At 38.4% G+C, this 22,260-nt stretch overlaps 1 protein-coding gene across 5 annotated transcripts in view; it reads right to left on the bottom strand.

Annotated features, from left to right (window-relative positions):
* Positions 1 to 22,260, bottom strand: part of Cwf19l2 (CWF19 like cell cycle control factor 2) — a 52,802-nt gene that overhangs the window by 5,651 nt on the left and 24,891 nt on the right. Inside the window, exons 12-16 of one of the 5 annotated variants that reach the window (XM_040735670.1) lie at positions 15,441 to 15,578; positions 9,098 to 9,310; positions 6,605 to 6,721; positions 4,191 to 4,346; positions 2,808 to 2,888 (exon numbers count right to left, since the gene is read on the bottom strand). In XM_040735670.1, the coding sequence (XP_040591604.1) occupies positions 2,808 to 2,888; positions 4,191 to 4,346; positions 6,605 to 6,721; positions 9,098 to 9,310; positions 15,441 to 15,578 (705 nt within the window). Of the gene's footprint in view, positions 1 to 2,807; positions 2,889 to 4,190; positions 4,347 to 4,715; positions 4,963 to 6,604; positions 6,722 to 9,097; positions 9,311 to 15,440; positions 15,579 to 22,260 lie in introns of those variants that run through there. The other 4 variants (XM_040735671.1, XM_040735674.1, XM_040735673.1 and 1 more) reach the window with 4 other exon arrangements.

Below are 22,260 nucleotides of genomic sequence, written 5' to 3'. Positions count from 1 at the left end.
ATTTTGAAGGCAGGGACCTCCACAAGCAATAGATAGATACAGGTAGCTTCTATCAACTGAGAAGACAAGAATGCCTCTCTTCTCTAGAACTAATGGTACAAGCCTATAGTCAAAGTCACTCTGGAGGCTGAAGTAGGAGGGCTTCAAGTTCAAGGACTTAGCTATAAACAGTTCACTGGCTTGGGAGACCACTGAGCATGTACTTAATAAGAAACAGCAAAACTAAGGTTGGGGAAATGGCTCAGTGGAAATGCACTTGTTTTACATGTCTGGCTTTTCAGTCTGGATTTCTCCCTCTGATTTCAATAGTGATGCTAACTTCCTCAAAGTATCTACACCTCTGGTTAACTCAAATTTCCCTTGAAAAACTGTTTTCTTACTTAAAAAGCAATTAGCCCTAAATACTGACTATATTTCCCATAAAATTCACCCTAATTTTTTTTAGTTGACAAGAATTTTCCTTAAATCTCAATGCAACAGTTTTACTTAAAAAAAAAATAATAAGGGTGCCCATTTTTCTGAAAGATTCTTTGTTATCACATGATTCCTCTGCACTGAGTACTCTGACCAGTTTACATCACATTCTGTCTGAAACCCTAATCCTAACACTGGGCTTGGCATCACACTGCAAGAAATCTAAAGACCCTAGAAATGGGATACTTATACTCACATGGCAAAGGAAACTAAAAACTCCAAAGAATCAGAAGAAAGTACAACTACATGAACCTCTATTGAAAACCATGAATGTACTTGGAGAGAAAAAAAAAATGACCCCTAACTCCAAAGAGAAAAGCAAAAACCTTTTGAAAATATTAAGGCCACAAAATATTTAGAAGACCCTTTTAAAGGCTTCCTTCCTAATATAAAATGTTAAAGTGACTCAGTGTTTATTCACCTCATGTCCTGAAACACATCATTTTAAAAGGTACTGGAAAAGTGTATTACTCTGAAAGATGGTTCTTTTAGAATTCTTCTGGTATTAAGTTCTCCTCTCTATTCCACCCAGATGGCCATTAAGATGCACCATGAAGTTATCTGTCTTTTCCCCCATCTACTTCTAAAGAGCGGTTGGGGGTGGGTGGGTTATTCTACGAAGCCTTACTGCTTCAAGGGTGTCCACCTTCACAGGCTGACGGCTGACTCCTGTTCATATACGAGCCACACCTGCTTCTTGTTCTCAACATCAGTTAAGTTAGTAAGAGCATCCGGCTACTTAGTTCATGTACTAAGTCTAGGTTTTAGAAAAGCAAGGTTAAGCACTAGATGGCCCAAAAGCTACACTTACAGTAGCAATGTGGAATAATACATTTCTTTTAAAATTTCTACTTGGAATACATTGGCTGTCATTACAATTTTATGAACGAATTTTGAGTAACAAATTATGGTTTAAGGAACAAAATATATTAAACACTATTTTAATGAGCCAATAGGAAGAAGAGAAAACAAGTAAACAAGACACTTAGGATTTTTTTTTTCTTGTTAAAATTCTGGTCCAGTTTTCTAGGAGGGAACAGAAAAAGACTGAAGATAAAACACTCTACCGCTGAGTTAAAACTGTACCTTAACTAGTTCTATGAAATATGCACCTTTGAACTGGTTTTCAGTGTGACAGGGAATGCTAGCCATCCGTGTGTTTTAGATTAGATGTCTGGCTTTCCAAAAGCAGAAATGGAGGGAAAATATTCTAGTAGTATCTACTTGAACACCAGTGGCAAACATTTTCTGTAAAAAGGCCCCGTGCCAAAATACTTTACTTAGGGTTTACAGGTCATCCAGTCTCTGATATACTATTGAATCCTTAGCAGCATGAAAACCCTCCAGCGGCAACAGCCAGATGTATTTGTAAAAATCTCTGTATAGAAGACTGGTTTTAGCATGGGGAATGAACCGACAGCCTGCACTGACAGCTCCATTAAGGTGACCAGGTATCTTCTCTGTTCTGATTTATTACACAGAGCATGCCTAGAATAGAGCTGGTAAACAGTGAACAATGAAGATTTACAGAAGAGTTATTTTAAAATCTCTATTGAATTTAATTTCTATTTCTACAAAAGAATAGTGACTATAGTAGTTACTATATTGCATCTAGAAGTCGACCTAAAATTGAAAACTGAACTATACATCCTTCAACAAGTCTCCAAAGAAGTGGTAAACATCTAATCTAAAGCAACTACTATATTCTAGGAATGGAGCAGGAAACTTCTATACAAAAATGATTTTGGGGTCAGAGAAATGGCTCAGCAGGTTTTTGCCACACTAGTGGAAGGACCTGAGTTGGGATCCCCAGAACCCAAAAAAGCTTGATGTGGTAGCATACATCCATAATCTCAGGGTTCCTGTGGCAAGATTAAATGCAGAAACAAGAGAATTCCTGGAGGTTTCTGTTAGCTGGCCTGGGGTATGCAGCAGCAAATAAGAGATCCTCTCTAAAACACAGTAGAAGGTAAAGACATGGATGTACACACGCTCACACTTTTTTTTTTTTAATGGAGTGGGAAGAGAGCAGGGACAGAGAAAACAGTGAGAGTGTTCTAAACTCAAAATGGAGCCGATATAAATTGTTTCTTTCCTTGGAATACCAGTGACAAAAATGTCCTCTTGAGATGCTGTCACAGCAGAATACAATCGCCACCACAGCCAATGATGGGGAGTAAATGGGCAGGAGGCTGAAGATCAGGAAGAAAGTTTATTTGCAAAGATAAAATACCCCTACAAACAAATGAGCATTTTCTAAACCAGATAGGCCTAATTCACAACCAAGAGGTAGACATTCACTATTTCTTCTATTAGAAAAAGTTAACACTCACAGACTTTCTAATATCTTTTGAAGATAAATCAATCAGCTTCTTATTCATGGACCATTCTTCATCAGATTCCATTATGGCTTTCTAAAAAACAACCAACACCCCCCAAAAAATCAATAGAGTAGCAAACAAGAAGAGACAGGTTTGTGGTTTTGTTTTTTGTTTTTTTGGTGAATGCAGGGTTCACTGCATACGACAGACTGTTGTTATGAATGGGTGAAAGCCTTAACTAGACAACTTAAAACTAGAACTACTTAATGTTTTGAAATCCAACTTTGAGTCATAGACAATATTCTTTTACTCTTAACTCTAAAGTGACCAGCTCAAATTCATGTGACAAAAAGACATCCTTGAGAAGATTAAGCAATTTAAGATAGAACATGATCTGTGAGTATAAAATGTCACAAATTTATATTTGTACTTATAATTATCTACTCAGATTCATTTAATTTTACTATTCTTCTTCTAAACACAAAAGGGGTGTACATTATTTGTGGGCACTGAAAACTACTTTAACCATACAGCTAGAAGTAAACATGTTGAGAAAAATTGCTCCCAAAACTAAAGTCTACTTTTTTAAAATAGAGAGAAACATACACAGAAATGGAGCTTTAAGACTTTTTAAGTTAACTAGTATACGTTGGGGAAGTCCTGTGCATTTGTCAATAAAGCACTGTCTGGCTAATAGGGAATCTAGATAGGAGGGACTAGGAGTCCAGAAGGACTCTGGGTAGGAGAAACACAAGAAGATTCGAGATGTAACGCCATGGGGTAGGAGCCTGGAACTCTTCTCCAGTAAGAGACATACTTAGAATAACAATTATGGGGTAATTACTTAAAGCAGAGCTAATCAGTAAGAGACAAGCAAGGCCAACAGCTTCATAATTAATATAGCCTCCTGTGTTTATTTGGGACTGATGCGGCTCTAGAACCAGGCTGGCGGGAAGGCTCCTCACAAGGAAAAAGCTTCTCTTTACAAGTATAAGTACTATTTATAAAATATTCTTTTCATTTTTTAGCTACATTTTAAGGTGAAATCAACACTCAACTAAATCCAATTTAAATATATCAGATAGGTTATCATTCTCTATTTACAACTGCATGAGGTCACTTTTCTACAGTTATGATTTGAAAGTGCCTCATGTTAAAACAATGATTTCACTAAAGACATTAAAATAGAAACTATAAGTCGCTATTGATAGATTATTTATACTTTTAAGAAAACCTCCTTAAACAAAAAGTTCAAAATTCTTTATACTGAAATGATTTTAAAATATTTTATGCTTAATCCCATTTTAATGTAAAATTTGTTACATTACTACAAATATATTCCCCAAAAAATGAATGTAGAAAATAAGAATATACACAAAAACTGCTTATAAATACCTTAAAATAGATGGGAGCCATATCACCCACTTCTCTTGGAAGAGGGATACACTCATAAACCATATGATAACGCTTCTTCATGCCCATATTAGACTCTAAAAAGACACAATCCAACCCTTTCTCTTCAAACATCTTTACCAATGATTTCCTAAACATCTAGAGGAAGGGGAAAAAGATGACAGACATATATTAAACAACTTCTCCACATCAGCTTTTAATCTCAAAAAGCACTGCTTAGATGAAATAATTTGAGATGATCAATTGCACTGAAGGCAAAACTTTCTTCAAGCTCAGCATAAAAATACCACACAATTTGGATATTTCTCATTTGCAATTGTGGTTATTCAAGTACACTTTGATGATAGTATCTTTACATTTTCTGCCAAACATAAGATCCAAGGTCAAATCCAGTGTTATTTAAAAAGAAAATACTGAAAAAGACCTCCTGCATTTTCAAACAATATTTTGTGTTAAGTCAAATAACATTCAACATATACCTAATAAATAAAAACACAAATAGAGGACTAGTTTCCAGAGTATAATTTATTTGAGTGTCACACATATTTGAAAGTGAAATGAAAACACTGTGCTTCTTCAGCCCCACTGGAACAGATGTGCCCGCATGCCATTCTCCATTCACGTGTAATCTGTAATGAGGCTTCTACTTCCACAACAACCACAATGACATTATTTGCATACAATTTGGCTTTTCCTCCCTCTTTGTTTTTCATAATACCTCTGGTTCCCTGAAGTCTGCAAACAAGAATGTAGCCTGTAGTAGAAAACAGTGTACCTTTGGGTACCTTTCCTCTTCACTCCCCACAGCGCCTGAAATGTCATGTTCATGTGTCTACTTGCTAGTGGAGTGAATAAATGGTATCCACCTTGAGGCTTTCCACCACTTATGTTAATTCCTCACAGAAACATACAACATACACACAAGATTCTTGTAACTGAATGCTCTTTGTACTGTATTTCATTCTAAGTTATATCAGTTTTTCATAAAATTTTAAATATACCTCAGAAAAGCCCTGTAAATTACCTACTGTTACTAACACTTCGCAATTTTTTTTCACATCAAAAATAATCTGTCTGTGTTGCTAATTATGCTTGGCATTTGACAGAACAACATAGTTGTCCCATGAACTCTGGGAGCACCAACCTTAGGAATAAGAGACTACATTTTCATAAAATGCAGGCAAATATGTCCTCTTTTGGCATCTTTATCCACATTCTGCAAAAACTAACAAACATATACTGTCAGCTCTTTAAAGTCTTACCATTCTACCGTTTCTAACTTGGGTCCTCTAAAAACCTCTATTCAGCTGAGGGAACTTAATTTTTTTTTCTTGGTCATTACAAGGTCTTGAAATAATTAAGCAACAATTCGACCCACGTTGTGCCTTTCAATCTCTCAGAGTATCAGCCATAAAACTATGTAACTGACTCGTACAACTGACCTCACAGCCAGAGTCTGCTACGAAGAGAACCCAGAAGACACAGAAGCTGGTACGGCAGCACAGTCACTACAGTCGGGGGCAACAACAGTAACTGCCGCCTGTCAACCTCTGACTCCACACATTTTCGGTCTTTGAAACTTTTTTTTTTGCTATAATTTAATTAGAAATCCAATTGATTTTTTTTAAGTAATTACTTTGTAAGTTTACTTAGTAAAAAAGATTTTAAAACAAGGAGAACATGAGAAAAACAAAAGTAGTGAGAGATAGAAACATGATGATCTACAGACACCTACAAGTTATCAAGTAAAGATATCAAACTTGTGACGATATGTTGTTTATGATTTAATAAAGCTTGCTTGAAGATCAGAATGGAAAGCTATCCATAGCCATCAAAGCCGGGCAATGGTGGCACACACCCTTAATCCCAGGACTAAGGAGACAGAGGCAGATGGATCTCTCTGAGTTCAAGGCCACCCAGGGCTACATGAGAGTGAATCAGTCTAAAAGAGAAACAGAACTCATGCCTTTAATCCCAGAACTAAGGAACTCAGTGCAGTCTCATAGAGCAGTCTAGGATTCTGAGGCTTGGCGGACAGCAGTGCAGTCTGGAGATGCAATCTGAAGTTCGGTGAATTACCCCTTCAGTCTGAGCACTGGGTGAGGTGAGAGCTCTCTGGTGGCTTAGCCAATTTGCTTCTCTGATCTTCAGTGGCTTTATTAGATCATCAACGCAAAGGGCATGTGAGATTAGTTTCCAGACACAGGGAAGACAGAATCTCCATTTCAGCCTTGGTAGATGTAAAAGCTACTGGTTGGCTGTTTTGCTTTTCTAATCTTCAGGCAAGCTTTATTAGATCATAAACAATATATTACCACAAACCTGTTCAAATTTATTAAAATAATCTGCAAAACCTCCTCATGAGCCTTGCAAACCATGAGCAGGATAGTACTAACCTGAATCTCCTCCCAAATATCTTCATCCAACATGGTAGCTGCTTGAAGATGCTGCAGAGGGACTATGAGGCAGTGGCCCTCAGTAAGAGACCGGAAGTTGGGTAAACATAAATAAACCTAGGGGCAAATTCCAAAGGTGATGTCACTTAGCCATGGTTCTAACAGATGAGACTAGAGCCGTGAAATCCTGAGTATCTATTAAGGCAGACTTCTTTATAAGAACCAGCTTTATTTTTAATACTCTCAAAGATACTACTTACATTTAAAATGTCAAGAAAATGACTTCTAATAAACTGGTAATTTAGAGCACAAGTCTCAGTTTTCATTGACAAACACCAAAAACTAAGACTTCCCAAGAACAGACAAGAACAAATTCCACTTGATCTTTTATCTGATGGAGCTATACACTTACAAACACTGAAAATGACACAGGTTTTGAAAAATAAAGAGTCACAATTATAAATCTTGGGAATGGAAGTTTCTGGAAGAACTGCCTCTTATGCTGTTTAGAGCTAATGCACCAGCCTGAGCTCCAGTTGTTGCGGAGTCTGCAGTGGTGCATGTCAAGAACCAAATTACCCTGAGCTAATCTTTACCCTCACCCTTTATAGCAATTTATTGCCCTCCACTGTGTTCAGACTAACTTTCCTGTGGCCAGTAGTTAAATCTTCCAGAATTTATAACAGAACACTAACTTCTACCAACCAAAAAAGCTAAGAAGTCTCAGATTGCTAAGATTTCCTGGCTGTTTTATAACTTACTCAGATGTTGTTTTCATTAATATATATGAAAAGCATCTTGGTGGGCTTTTATTCTAAAGACATTAATAAATTATTACCCGGGCCGGGTGTTGGTGGCTCACGCCTTTAATCCCAGCACTTGGGAGGCAGAGGCAGGCGGATCTCTGTGAGTTCGAGGCCAGCCTGGTCTACAAGAGCTAGTTCCAGGACAGCCTCCAAAGCCACAGAGAAACCCTGTCTCGAAAACCCCAAAAAAAAAAAAAAAAAAAAAAAAAGAAAAGAAATTATTGCCCATTGGTACATGGCTCTTGAGGTGACCTAAATCACTGTTCATGGGCTATGGCCATTCACATTTGGCTTTAGAATATACACCATTGCTGTTCCTTTGTGAGGAGACCTGTTTTTTTGGTTTTTGTTGTTTTGTTGATAGTCTAAATTGTGTGTATCAATCAGGCAATTTCTCTCATTATGGGAGAAAATTGAGTTATCCCAGCTAAGGGAAAGAAAACACGTATAAGATAGCTTTACCTCTCTGGTTAAACTTTGTTTATTTACATATGTGAATCACCTATAGCCCACAACTATTTTTCTATTCTATGTAAGGATGTATATGTATATGACTGATGAGAAAGAGAATAAATAAATATGAATGTTCCCCAAACTACTAGTTCCTGAAACCAGAACCTAATTCATTTAGCCTCAGCTGCTCATTCTCCCTTAATCCACTCCAGACTTATTTTTTCTTTTTAACCAGGTTTTTTTCTGTATTCCATGTAGACCATGCTGGCCTCCATCTGAGAGATCTCCTTCATCTGCTTCCCAGTTGTAGGAGTTAAAGGTATGCCATGCCAGGCTTCTTTCCTTGTTCTGTTCCCTTCAAGGCTTTTCACTCACAGGTGCCTCAGAGAAGACTTCTAGCACTCCTTTTCAAAATACCATCTTCCACATTTTTTTCCCTCATTTTACAACAATATCCTTCTAAACCAGGGTAATGTTTAATTTGATTACTGTATTACATTTCAATAGAACACAAGCTTCAGAAGTGTAACTGCCTAAAGCACTTGCCTAGATGGAGCCCTAGATTCAAATCTCAATACTGCCCTGAAAACAAACCTTTAAATGAACAAACTTTCTAAAAATTTTTTAAAGTCTACCTGACTCTTACTTTTCCATGACAATTAGAATTTGGCACCTATTACATCCACAAACTACTTTACACAATGTAAAGAAGAGTCATCAGCACATATTTATTGAATAAATGACTCAGATATACTATGAAGATAAGATGCTTAGAATACAATGTGAGCAAAGACTATCTCTGTATTCCTGAAGCTGCAAGACTTGGGGGAAAAACCGAATCAACAAGACAAAGTAACTTCAATTAGTTTTCAGACAGAGTCTATGAGAAATCAGATGCATTCTATGAGGGAGTAAGTAAAGAAAGGAAAACAGCTTTAGACTTAAGAGTCTGAGGGGAGATTCTAGCGCTGAATCCACTTTAATCACTAGGTCAAAGCTGGAAAACAGAAGAGCCACAACCTGATTCTCAGCAGGACCTGCACCAGGGGCTGAAACACGGAAACACTGATATGTAGTCTAGCAAAGAACCAAGAACTACAGCAACTTAGAACAAAAACATTTGAAAACTCAACGTAAGTAAAAACTTATAGAAAATTCCTAAACATCTGCAGAGTGAGCAAACCTGCACACACACACTGACCTCTGCTTTGTCTGTGAGTGTTTGACTCCTTACCTTCACACCGATGGCAACAATAAGGTGCTTGGGGAACTGAGAGCTATCAAAACAGTACAGACAGTTGGCCATCTGCGTGGCAAGACTCTGGTGCTCAGCAATCGCTTTCCTCCTTTGGCTTTCTTCCTTTTCACCAAGATGCTCTTTTTCAGCTGCTTTGGAGACAAACATGTCATCCAGAGTATAATGGTCATCATCTGGTTTTCCCATGAACTGAAAAATAAAAATAATAGTAGGAGACAGAAGGTGGTAGTTAATATTTTGTTGAATAATGGCATCCTAAAGTCCTATAAGTAATATGACAACCTATAATTTTTTAATGATTAAAATTCAGTTTGATATAAAAAAATCCATCTATCATTACTGAGGCCACCAGCAACATTGTCACAGCTAAAGTCACTGAATCTTTATATGCCACTGAATTATTTTTCTACTACTATGATATGGAAACCACTATTATATTCACTTAAGATGAAAGGAAACAAAATTGCAGAGGTTAAGCTACTTGAAAACCTAGCACATACAATATATACAAAGTAAATATTGTTCTGTTTGATCTCTACTTCTCTAACTTCTTTCCAACATTTGGACAAACACAAAACACAAATTTTATATCCCTACTTGAAATCCTTAAAGAGCTCAATATTGTGTGTAAGGCCAAATATTTTCTAAGCTAGAGCCTAGAAAATGCTGAGTTCATAAAACTGTAGCAATTAGAAACTACTAACACAACCACAGTAAAATCCTACCTTCCCACCCTCCTCCACCCCTTGGGGGTTGAGGGAATGACAAGAACCCCTGAGCAAACTGGGAGCATGGGGAAGGGGGGATAGGGATGGGAAGGGGAGAGGGGCAGGAGGAGAACAGGAGAACTGAGACAGAGGAGGAATAGAGGAGGGCAAGAAAGGAGATGCATTGATAAAGGGAGCCAGTACAGGTTTGGAGAGAGGTCTGGCACAGAGGAAATGGTAGGAGATCCACAGGAATAATCCCAGCTAAGAATCTAAGCAGTGGTGAAGAGGCTGCCTTTGATGCCCTTCCTTGGTTACCACTCCTAGAGTCTTGACCCAGTAGCTGATGGAAGCAGAAACAGGCATCCACAGCTAAACACTGAGCCATACTCCCAGAATCCAGTTGTGGAGAGGGAGAAGAGATGAGCAAATGAACCAAGATGGTACTGGAGATACCCACAGAAACAGCTGACATGACCTAATGACAGCACACAGACCCTAGTCTTAAAGCGGGGGAACCAGCATTAGACCGAACCAAGTCCTCTGAATGTGGGTGCCAGCTAGGAGGCCTGGACAGCTATCAATGGAACCAGTGTTTATCCCTAGTGCACAAATGGACTTTGGGAGCCCATTCCCTATGCAGGGATACTATTGCAGCCCAGATATGGAAAGGAGGTCCTGGGCCCTCCCCCAAATGATGTGATGAATTTTGATGATCCCTCTTGGAGAGCCTCACTATCCCTAGAGAGTGGATGGGGAATGATTAGGGGGTCGGTAGGAAGCATGGGAGGATGGGAGGGTGAGGGAATGGGGGGATGGATATGTAAATAAGAGTGTTTCTAAAATTAAAAAAAATTCTATCCCTTCCCTATTTGAGCTTTCTATGAAGTATTTCTGCACTGTCTCAATTCCTTACTTTATACATATTTGTCTTCTTGGGTTATCCCTACAACACATAGGTGGTACAAGGTAAAGACTCATAACCTAAAGCAGCAGTTCTCATAGCAAAGCTTTTCATAATCTAGCATTAGTGGCCTCTCCTAACATATCTGGCCACACCTATTCTCTCTGTATTATAGCAAGGGTTAGCCTTCAAAGGCACTCACTGTTGCCCTCCCCTGGTACATGCTTTCTGACCAGTTCTCTCCATGCTGCCATTTTCAGCTGTAGAGTTAGACTCAGATGTCACCCCAGAAAGACATTTCCTTGATTATTCAAGCCCCTCCAAAGTATTACCATCAGTCTCATAATGACTACACTGTGTTAAGTGTTGATTGGCTTGATTTTCCTTTTACAAAATTATTTTTTCTGTTCAATCTACTAGCCTCACCCACTCTCCCACCCCTCCCCAAAAACGTACTTGAAAACCACAAATTAAAAAGCAATAACAAGATACTTGGATATTAGCAGAATTTTAAAAACAATTTAACCACAGAGTAGTTCAACTTAAGTAAACATCACTATTTCTAATCAAAGATTATGAAAGAAAAAAAAAGCTGGTTGCTCATGTTTTAATTCAGAGGCTTTAAGTCAGAGGTAAGTGAATCTCTGTGAGTTCAAGGTTAACTTAGTCAACACAGTGAGTTTCAAGTCAGTCAGTGCTACATAGTGAGACCCAGTCTTTAAAAGAAAAAGACAAAAAAAAAAAGGTCACTTCAAGACATAAAAGTCTTAAAATTTATGTACCTAATAACATAATTTCAAAATACACAATACAAAAGCTCAGTGCTACGAACAAATATAATACACAATCCAGAGATTTAGACATCATTTTATAATTGCTGGAATAAAAAGAGAATCAAGAGACACAATGGAGACTTTAACAGGCTATGAACCAGTATGATCTAATTAAAGTGTTAAGATCCTACTTGGCAAGAGAGTGAATGTTTTTCCATGTGTGCAGAATGTTCACCAAGACAGACAACATTCTGGGCCATAAAGAAATCTCAATCATTTTAAAGAGTCTAGAATGTAACCAGAAATGTCTTTGGAATAACTGCAAAGTTCTAAGACTACATGGAACACATTTTGTTATTTTTTAAGAGCCTCACTATGTAGTTCAAGCTGGCCTTGAACTCCTCATCCTCATGTCTGAGCCTCCTGATTGTTGAGATTACAGGTATGCGGCAATTCATGGAGCTACATTTGTCTGACAACTGAGCTGAAGGGTGTCTAGCACATATATGAGATTCTTTCCCTTAAGAGCCCAACCTTTCTCCCAGAACTTGGGAGACAGAGGCAGGTAGATCTCTGTGAGTTTGAAGCCAGCCTGGTCTACAGATCGAGCTCCAGGATAGGCTCCAAAGCAATACAGAGAAACCCTGTCTCGAAAAACCAAAAACAAACAAATAAGAAGAAGAAGAAGAACAACAACAAAAAACTCTTAAGTATATCATTAACATATTGTAAATACTCTACAAAACAGAAGAGTTAGAAGAAAATAAAATTTCCTCTGGAATAAATAAACCAAGCAGTGTGAAGCTGTTTTACTAAAAGGAGTAGAAATTTAGTGGGGGCTTGTTTTCATCTATAGTATACTAAAACAACACAGTGCATTCTTCCATATATAAAATCATGTCCCTATTAAATATAGTGCACCATTTATATATTATTAAAGGAGATATTTATTTGCTGCATATGGAAGACCTTATAAAAGTCATGCAGATGCTGTGAATCTTCTCTAATTTATTTCTAGTGTTTGAACTGGTTCTGGTATAGACTTGCAAGTGAGGATGATTCCACAACAGAACTGAAACATGGCTGTAGGAGTGAACTCCACAAAGCTATCCGCCCTCATGGGCGGGGACATGTAAACTGACACAGGTAGATATAAAAGGAAGTGAAAGGAAAAGGAACCTCCCTTTTCTCCTGGAAGCCAGGACGCTTCTAACTCCTGGTTTGTGCGACTCTCTCTCTGGTAAATACATATATTGTTTTCCTATAGCATTGACTATCATCCATACATGGCTCCACTTACCTAAAAACAGCATTTATGATCCCTTCCTCCTATACATCAGTTATCTGGACTTCTTCCTATTTTCTTTGGGGTGTGCTTGAAAATGTTCTTAACTTATCAGTCATATATGCCTCTTCTACAACTATCTGCCTATTATACCGTCATACTTGACATCAATAAACAACATTTTTACTGAGTATTCTTTGTAACAGGTAGTAGACAAATATTTTAAATGTAGAGAAGGGAAAGCCACTGTGGTACTAGAGGAGAGGAGATAAAGAAAAGAGGGGCAGGAAAATAAACTCCATCACTCAGACAAAATGTTAAAGGAAGAAAACTACACTACAATCTAAAACTGTACACCACACATCTGAAAATTTGGAGAACCTCTATGGCAAATACCAGAAGAAGAAAAAATGTGCTAAAATGAGTACAAAACCAACGGGACCAGGGGACCAGCGGGTCCAGGTAAACAAGGCTCCACATCCGGGCCTACCTTCCAGTGCCTGGGTACTGCCACAGAGCCTCCCATTCCGGCGGGAGCCACACATCCCAGATCCCAGGTCTTCTCTTCCACCAAAGAGACCAGGGAACCAGCGGGTCCAGGTAAACAAGGCCCCACATCCAGGCCTGCCTTCAAGTGCCTGGGACCTGCCTGGGGACTGCCACAGAGCCTCCCAATCCTGTGGGAGCCACACACCCCAGATCCCAGGTCTTCTCTTCCACCAATGGGACCAGGGGACTAGGTAGGAGACTACACACCCCAGATTCCTGGACTTCAACTCCACCCACGAAACCAGGACTAGGACCAGGAAGAGGAGAACTAATAGAGTATTGAACTTGCTAGCACCCACCAAAAGGGAACTCTGGTCCCCTAACCACCAGACCAGTAAGGGGCTCTTTCTGCACCTACTAGAAGAAGAGAAGGGAAAGAGACAATCCAAAAACACACTCAGCAACAGAAAAACAAATATGACACCACCAGATTCTAGAGACTCTACACCAGCAAGACTCCAACATTCCAATGCAAATGAAGCAGAAGACAATGACCTTAAAAACAACTTCATGAAAATAATACAGGCCCTAAAAGAGGATATAGGAAAATCCCTCAAAGAAATGGAAGAAAAAATAAACCAAAAAATGCAAGAAATAGAGGAAAAAGCAAACCAAAAAAATGCAAGAAATGGAAGAAAAAACAAACCAAAAAATGCAAAAAATGGATGAAAAGACAAAGCAAAAATTGCAAGAAACAATTCAAACAGTACAAGGGTTGAAAACTGAAAGAGACAATTAACAAAACAAAACACAATCTGAAGGAAGACTGGAAATAGAAAAGCTGAGAAACAGTCAGGTACTACAGATACAAGCATAACCAACAGAATACAAGAGATGGAAGAGAGAATCTCAGGTGTTGAAGATATACTATGAGAAATTGATTCATCAACCAAAGAAAATTTTAAGTCCAACAAATCCCTTAAACAAAACATCCAGGAAATATGGGACACCATGAAAAGATCAAACCTAAGAATAGGTATAGAAGAAGGTGAAGAAAACCACCTCAAAGGGGCAGAAAACATATTCAACAAAATCATAGAAGAAAACTTTCCCAACCTAAAGAAAGACATGCCAATGAAGGTACAAGAAGCTTACAGAAACCAAATAGAGTGGACCACAAAAAAAAAGTCCCCTCGTCACATAATAATCAAGACCCCAAGCATACAAAATAAAGAAAGAATACTTAGAGCAGCTAAGGAAAAAGGTCAAATAACATATAAAGACAAACCTATAAGAATTACACCTGACTTCTCCATGGAAACTCTGAAAACCAGAAGGTCCTGGATAGATATTCTACCAACACTAAGAGACCATGGATGCCAGCCCAGACTACTATACCCAGCAAAGCTCTCAATCACTATAGATGGAGAAAACAAAATATTCCATGACATAACTAGATTCAAGCAATACATATCCACTAACATAGCCCTACAGAAAGTTCTGGAAGGAAAACTCCAACCCAAGGAAGTTAACTACAACCAGAAAATCATAGGCATTAGGTAATCCCACTTTACCAATAGCCAAAAGAAAAAAGGGGTGGAATCCCACACATAATTCCACCAACAACAACCATTCCAAATCAAAGAAGAATGAGCAATCAATATTAATGGCCTTAACCCACCCATGCCCCATGCCAACTCAAATGGTATTTTTGGAGACTTTTTGTTTCATCATGCTTTATTTGGCATTTTTTAACCTTACTGGTCTTTGTTTTCTATATCAAAGTTTTTGATTTTGTGTTTCTATGGAGGGTGGGTGTGTATGAGGGAGGGCAGGCATGTCTCTCATGCTTCTTTGTTTGTTTATTGTACTCTGGTTTGTCTGTGTTTTAGAGAGAAATAAAGAGGGCATGGAGTTAGATGGATGGGAAGGTGGAGAAAATCTGGGAGAAGATGAACTTTTATTAGAATATATTTTATGAAAAAAATTTTAATTAAAATATTGAGGGAAAAAATCACACAATTTTGCCTTAATGTTTTTCTGATGTACTACACAAAGTTCAATGTAATCAAATATTTAAAGACTGGCGATGTCAATTATCTCTGTTAGATGAATGAATCAGTTTCTCAAAACGCAAAGGTTTGCTGGGACTTTCTTTTACCTTAGTTGCCATCCTCATGAAAAGTCTGTTTTGATCAACATCCGTTCCCATTTTCTCATTCTTGATTAAATCATTAAGACTCAGATGATCATCATCAGGAAAGTATCGGATCCTTTCTTTATCCTCATGGGTTGAAACCTACAACAAAGTGAACATAACAAAGTGTTTGCAGATGTTTTCAATGGTACCATAACTCTGGTAATGAATGTAAACAAAACAAAACACCACATGTCACAATTGTCCCTTCCACCAGAGATACTCTTTGTATTTCTTCCCCTTTCCTGCCTTCATTCCCAGGAAGAAGCAACCCATTAGCTGGTTGTCAAGTTTGGTAAAAGACTATAACCATCCTATCCCATCTTCTACTGTCCATGTACTTAAAACCCCTTACCACGGTGGAAGGAAGAGTGCCATTATTCAAGCAGGAAATAAGCATTAAAAAGGAAACAAACAACAACAGCAAAACCAGAGGCAAACTATCATGGCCTACTGTTTGTATCTCTTTCCTAACTCCTACATTGCGAGGAGTCAGGACTTTGGAGAAGTTAACAGGTTAATAAGTAACCAGGTTAATAAGGCGGAGCTCCGTGAGTAAGATTAGTGTCTTATAAAGACATAAGAGCACCTGTTCTGTTTCTGCTCTCTACTACATGAGAACAAAATAAGAAAGCATCACTGTAAACTCAGATGTTGAACCTACCCAGTCATTTGGGAGTCTCAGTCTCCAAGCTACCAATTTGACATGTTATTCTAGTTGCCAGACTGATAAAATACTCATTGATAATCACTAATTTGTTCTACAAACAGCTTTATCAAAAATAAAGCTGGTAATCTGAGGTCACATAATTCAGCCCTGGGTTTCCCTCTTAGTTGGTTCCACAACAACATGAGAATCACAAAGTGCTATTTTCTCCATAGTCCAACCACTCATTTCAGTATCCAAACAAAATCCACTCATTAACTTCTTTAAGATAAGTAAAACCAGTGTCCCATCATCTATTCTAACACTGTTATTATTTCATCACTAACTTGAACCATATTTGACATGATTTCCCTGGCTCCACATACTCAATATCTGGCCTAAGTTTAAACAAAAATCCCAGGTCTGAATGAGTCTGTCTCTGACTTTAATTACTTGTTTAGACTGTTCAGTTTGTTCAGTTGTATGCAACTTAAAAGAGTTTCCAAGGCATCTGACAATGTGTTTATGGATTCCTAGTCAGTCAGTCTTTTTATATATTCACACTTTTATTTTTCTCCATATCTCATCAGTTTCCCATTACACTGGCTACCAATCTCACTTCTATTTATTGAAAGACTTAATTAGGATCCAAAGCACCCCAGCATCCTAGTGCATTTCTATAGCCACGAGATGAGGAAGTGGAGAGCTACTACAACAGTGAACTTGCCTACACCCACCAGAAGGGAGCCCAGGACCCACACCCATCAGGAGAGGAAAAGGCACCCTGTGGAACCCAATGCAAGAACGAGTGGGAAGGAGACAATATAAAAACACAAGGAGCAATAGAAAAAAACAATATGACACCGCCAGAGTCCAGAGACCCTACACCAAAAAGACTGGAACACCCCAACACAAATGAACCAGAAGAGAATGACATCAAAAACAACTTCATGGAAATGATAGACACTCTCAAAGAGGGTATGAGAAAAATCCCTTAAAGAGATGGAAGAAAAAAACAATCCAAAAAATTCAAGAAATGGAACAAAAGACAAAGCAAAAATTTCAAGAAACAATTCAAACAGTACAAGGGCTGAAATCTAAAATAGAAATAATAAAAAAAAACAGTCTGAAGGAATGATGGAATTAAAAAAAAACTGGGAAAACGGTCAGGAACTACAGATGCAAGCATAACCAACAGAATATAAGAGATGGAATACAGAATCTCAGGTGTTGACGATTCACTAGGAGAAATAGATTCATCGACCAAAGAAAATCTTAAGTCAAATAAATCCCTAACAGAAAATATCCAGCAAATTTTGAGACAAAGTGAAAAGACGAAACCTAAGAATAATAGGTATAGAAGAAGGTGAAGAAACCCACCTCAAAGGGCCAGAAAACATATGCAACAAAATAATAGAATGAAACTTTCCCAACCTAAAGAAAGACATGTCAATGAAGGTACAAGAAGCCTACAGAGCACCAAATAAAGTGCCCCCCCCAAATCCCCTAGACACATAATAATCAAGACCCCAAACATACAGAATAAAGAAAGAACATTAAGAGCAGCTAGGGAAAAATGCCAAGTTACATATAAAGGCAAACCTATCAGAATTACACCTGACTTCTCCATGGAAACTATGAAAGCCAGAAGGACCTGGACATTCAGAGACCACAGATGCCACCCAAGACTGCTATGCCCAGCAAAGCTTTCAATCAATATAGATGGAGAAACCAGGATATCTCATGACAAAACCAGATTTAAACAATACATATCCACTAACACAGCCCTACAGAAAATTCTGGAAGGAAAACTCCAACCCAAGGAAATTAACTACAACCAGAAAAACATAGGCAATAGATAATCCCACTTTACAAACAGGAAAAGAAAAAGTGGTGGAAATCCACATGCAATTCCACCACCAACAACCACTCAAAAACAAACAAGAATGAACTATCAAAGGTAATTAATTTCCCTCAATATTAATGGTCTTAACTCGCCCATAAAAAGACACAGGTTAACAGAATGGATTTGAAGACAGAATTCATCCCTCTGCTGCATACAAGAAACACACCTCATCTTCAAAGACATACATTACCTCAGAGTTAAAGGTTGGGAAAAGATTTTCCAATCAAATGGACCCAAGAAACAAGCAGAGGTAGCAATCCTAATATCTAACAAATTCGACTTTAAAATCAATCAAAAGAGATAAGGGGGTCATGACATACTCATCACAGGAGAAATCCACCAAGATGAAGTTTCTATTCTGAACATCTATGCTCCAAATACAAAGGCATCTACATTTGTAAAAGAAACATTACTAAAACTCAAGTCACATATAAAGCCCCACTCTCACCACTAGACAGGAATACCAGACAGAACCTTAACAAAGAAGCAAAGGGTCTAATAGAAGTTATAACCCAATTGGGATTAACAGACATCTATAGAACATTCCATCCACATAAAAAAGAATATACCTTCTTCTCACCACCACATGGAACTTTCTCAAAAACCAACCACATACTCGACTGTGGGGACACCAGACCTTGAACAGAGACCCACTTCCCCTTTGGCCTGGGAGCAGGCAGCTGTGAGATAATGTTTACTGAAAACAATTCAGCTCTTGATAGGGCTCAGATAAGGGCTTGCTCACTGAAACACCATGACTTTGACATCCCCTACGGCTAGATGCTTCTTCCTGTCCCCCCTGCGGTGTCTCCCCGATTCTGGGGCCAGGAGATTAAACCACCAGCCAGGAGGGTGAGAAGTCTGGAAAGAATTGTATGTAGATGGATGGCAGAAGTCCTTAAAGAGGGAAGCTCTTTTTTCTTGGAGAGCTCTCTCTCCTAAGCGGACTTGACTTCTCTCCTCAGCGGACTTGGGGTCTCCTCCTAAGCTGACTTGGGAAGCATAAAGTTTTCTTAAAGCAACCGACTGGTCTCTGTGTCATCTATCCCGACTACCTCGCTACATTCTCGGATGCAGGCCGCACAGCAGGTGCAACACTTGGCAACATATCAAACCTCAGCAGGTACAAAAAAATTGGAAACCTAACAAGGATATGAAGGAACTATTAGATGTTATGACCCAATTGGGTTTAATAGACAGCTATAGAACACTCCATCCAAACACAAAAGAATTTACCATCTTCTCAGCTCCCCACAGAATCTTCTCAAAAATCGACCACATACTTGGCAACACAGCAAACCTCAACAGGTACAAAAAAATTGGAATAACTCCATGTGTCTTATCAGACCATCATGCCTTAAAGCTAGAATGCAGCTTTGAAACCCTGCAAACTCATGAAAATTGAATAATATACAATTGCACCACTCCTGGGTCAAAGAAGAAATAAAAAAAGAAATTAAAGACTTCCTAGAATTCAATGAGAATGAAGACACAACATACCCAAACTTATGGGACACTTTGAAAGCAGTGCTAGGAGGAAAGTTCATAGCACTAAGTGTCCACATGAAGAAACTGGAGAATAGTCAAACTAGAGAATTAACAGCACAACTGAAAGTTCTAGAATAAAAGGAAGCAAACCAAGAAATAATTAAATTGAGGGCTGAAATCAATAAAGTAGAAACTGGGAAAATGATACAAAGAACCAATGTAACAAAGAGTTGGTTCTTTGAGAAAATCAACAAGGTAGACAAACCTTTGTCCACACTTACCAAACAGCAGAGTATGAACATGCAAATTAACAAAATCAGAAATGAAAAGGGAGACATAACAACAGACAGTGAGAAAATCCAGAGAATCATCAGGTCATATTTTGAAAAGCTGTACTCCACAAAATTTGAAGATTTAAAGGAAATGGACAAGTTTCTGGATAAATATCACTTACCAAAATTAAATCAAGAACAGATAAGCAATTTAAATAGTCCTATAACACCCGAGGAAATGGCAACAGTCATCAAAAGCCTTCCAACCAAAACAAGCCCAGGGCCAGATGGCTTCAGTGCAGAATTTTACCAGAAATTCAAAGAACAGCTTATACCAATTCTCCTCAAAGTATTCCATGCAATAGAAGCAGAAGGGTCTTTGTCAAACTCTTTTTATGAGGTTTCAATAACATTGATACCCAAGCCACACAAAGACACAACTAAGAAAGAGAACTTCACACCAATTTCCCTCATGAACATTGATGCAAAAATATTCAATAAAATACTGGCAAATCGGATCCAAGAACACATCAGAAAACTCATCCACCATGATCAAGTAGGCTTCATTCCAGGGATGCAGGGATAGTTCAACATATGAAAATCCATCAATATAATCCACCATATAAACAAACTGAGAAACAAAAATCACATGATCATCTCACTAGATGCTGAAAAAGCCTTTGATAAAACTCCAGCACCCCTTCATGATAAAGGTCTTGGAGAGATCTGGGATAACAGGAACATACCTAAACACAATAAAAGCTATATACAGCAAACTAACAGCCAACATCAAACTGAATGGAGAGAAACTCAAGGCAATTCCTCTAAGATCAGGAACGAGGCAAGGCTGTCCCCCCTCCCCATACCTCTTCAATATTGTACTGGAAGTTCTAGCTAGAGCAATAAGACAACAAAAGGAGATCAAGGGGATACAAATTGTAAAGGAAGAGGTCAAACTTTCACTATTTGCAGATGATATGACAGTTTACATAAGTGACCCAAAGAACTCTACCAGGGAACTCTTACAGCTGATGAACACCTTCATCAAAGTGGCAGGCTACAAGATCAACTCAAGAAAATCAGTAGCCCTACTATATACAGATGATAAAAGGTCTGAGAAAGAAATCAGAGAAACATCACCATTTACAATTGCCACACACAAAATAAGATACCTGGGAATAACACTAACTAAACAAGTGAAAGACCTGTATGGAAAGAACTTTGAGTCTTTAAAAAGAAATTAAAGAAGACACCAGGAAATGGAAAGATCTCCCATGCTCTTGGATAGGTAGGATCAATGTAGTAAAAATGACAATCCTGCCAAAAGCAATCTACAGATTCAATGCAATCCCCATTAAAATCCAACACAATTCTTCACAGACCTTGAAAGAACAATTCTTAACATTATATGGAAAACCAAAAACCCAGAATAGCCAAGACAACCCTGCTCAACAAATCAATGTCAGGAGGCATCACCATCCCTGACTGCAATCTATATTGTGGAGCTATAGTTCTGAAAACAGCCTGGTACTGGCACAAAAATAGACAGGTAGACCAATGGAATCGAATTGAAAGCCCTGAGATTAATCCACAAACCTATGAACACCTGGTTTTCGACAAAGAAGCTAAAATTATACAATGGAAAAAAGATAGCATCTTCCACAAATGGTGTTGGCATAACTGGATATTGGCATGTAGAAGACTGCAGACAGATACATGTCTATCGCCATGCACAAAACTTAAGTCCAAATGGATCAAAGACCTCAACATAAATTCAGCCACACTGAACCTACTAGAAGAGAAAGTGGGAGGTACCCTTGAGCAAATTGGTACAGGAGACAGCTTCCTGAACATAACACCAGTAGCACAAACACTGAGATCGACAATTAATAAATGGGACCTTCTGTGAGGCAAAGGACACAATCAGGAAGACAAAAAGACACCCCACAGATTGGGAAAAGATATTCACTAACCCCACATCTGACAGAGGGCTGATCTCCAAAATTTACAAAGAACTCAATAAGCCAGTCTCCAAAACACCAAAGGACCCAATTTAAAAAATGGGGACTGAACTAAATAGAGAATTCTCAATAGAGGAGTATAAAATAGCAGAGAGACACTTGAGAAAGTGTTGAACATCATTAGCCATTAGGGAAATGCAAGTCAAAGCAACTCTGAGATATCATCTTACTCCTGTCAGAATGGCTAAAATCAAAATCACCAATGACAGTTTGTGCTGGAGAGGATCTGGCGAAAGAGGAACACTCCTCCACTGCTGGTGGGAGTGCTAACTCGTACAGCCACTATAGAAATCAGTATGGAGATTCCTCAGGAAAATGGGACTCAGTCTACCACAAGACCCAGCAATTCCACTCTTAAGACATATACCCAAAAGATGCCCATTCACACAAGGATGTCTGTTCCACTATGTTCATTGCAGCATTATATGTAATAGCTAGATCCTGGAAACAA

The sequence above is a fragment of the Mesocricetus auratus genome, unplaced genomic scaffold (genome assembly GCF_017639785.1).
Source record: "Mesocricetus auratus isolate SY011 unplaced genomic scaffold, BCM_Maur_2.0 Super-Scaffold_100047, whole genome shotgun sequence".
NCBI lineage: Eukaryota > Metazoa > Chordata > Mammalia > Rodentia > Cricetidae > Mesocricetus > Mesocricetus auratus.
The sequence above is the reverse complement of the archived record's forward strand: the minus strand, read 5'-3'. Positions and strand labels throughout refer to the sequence as shown.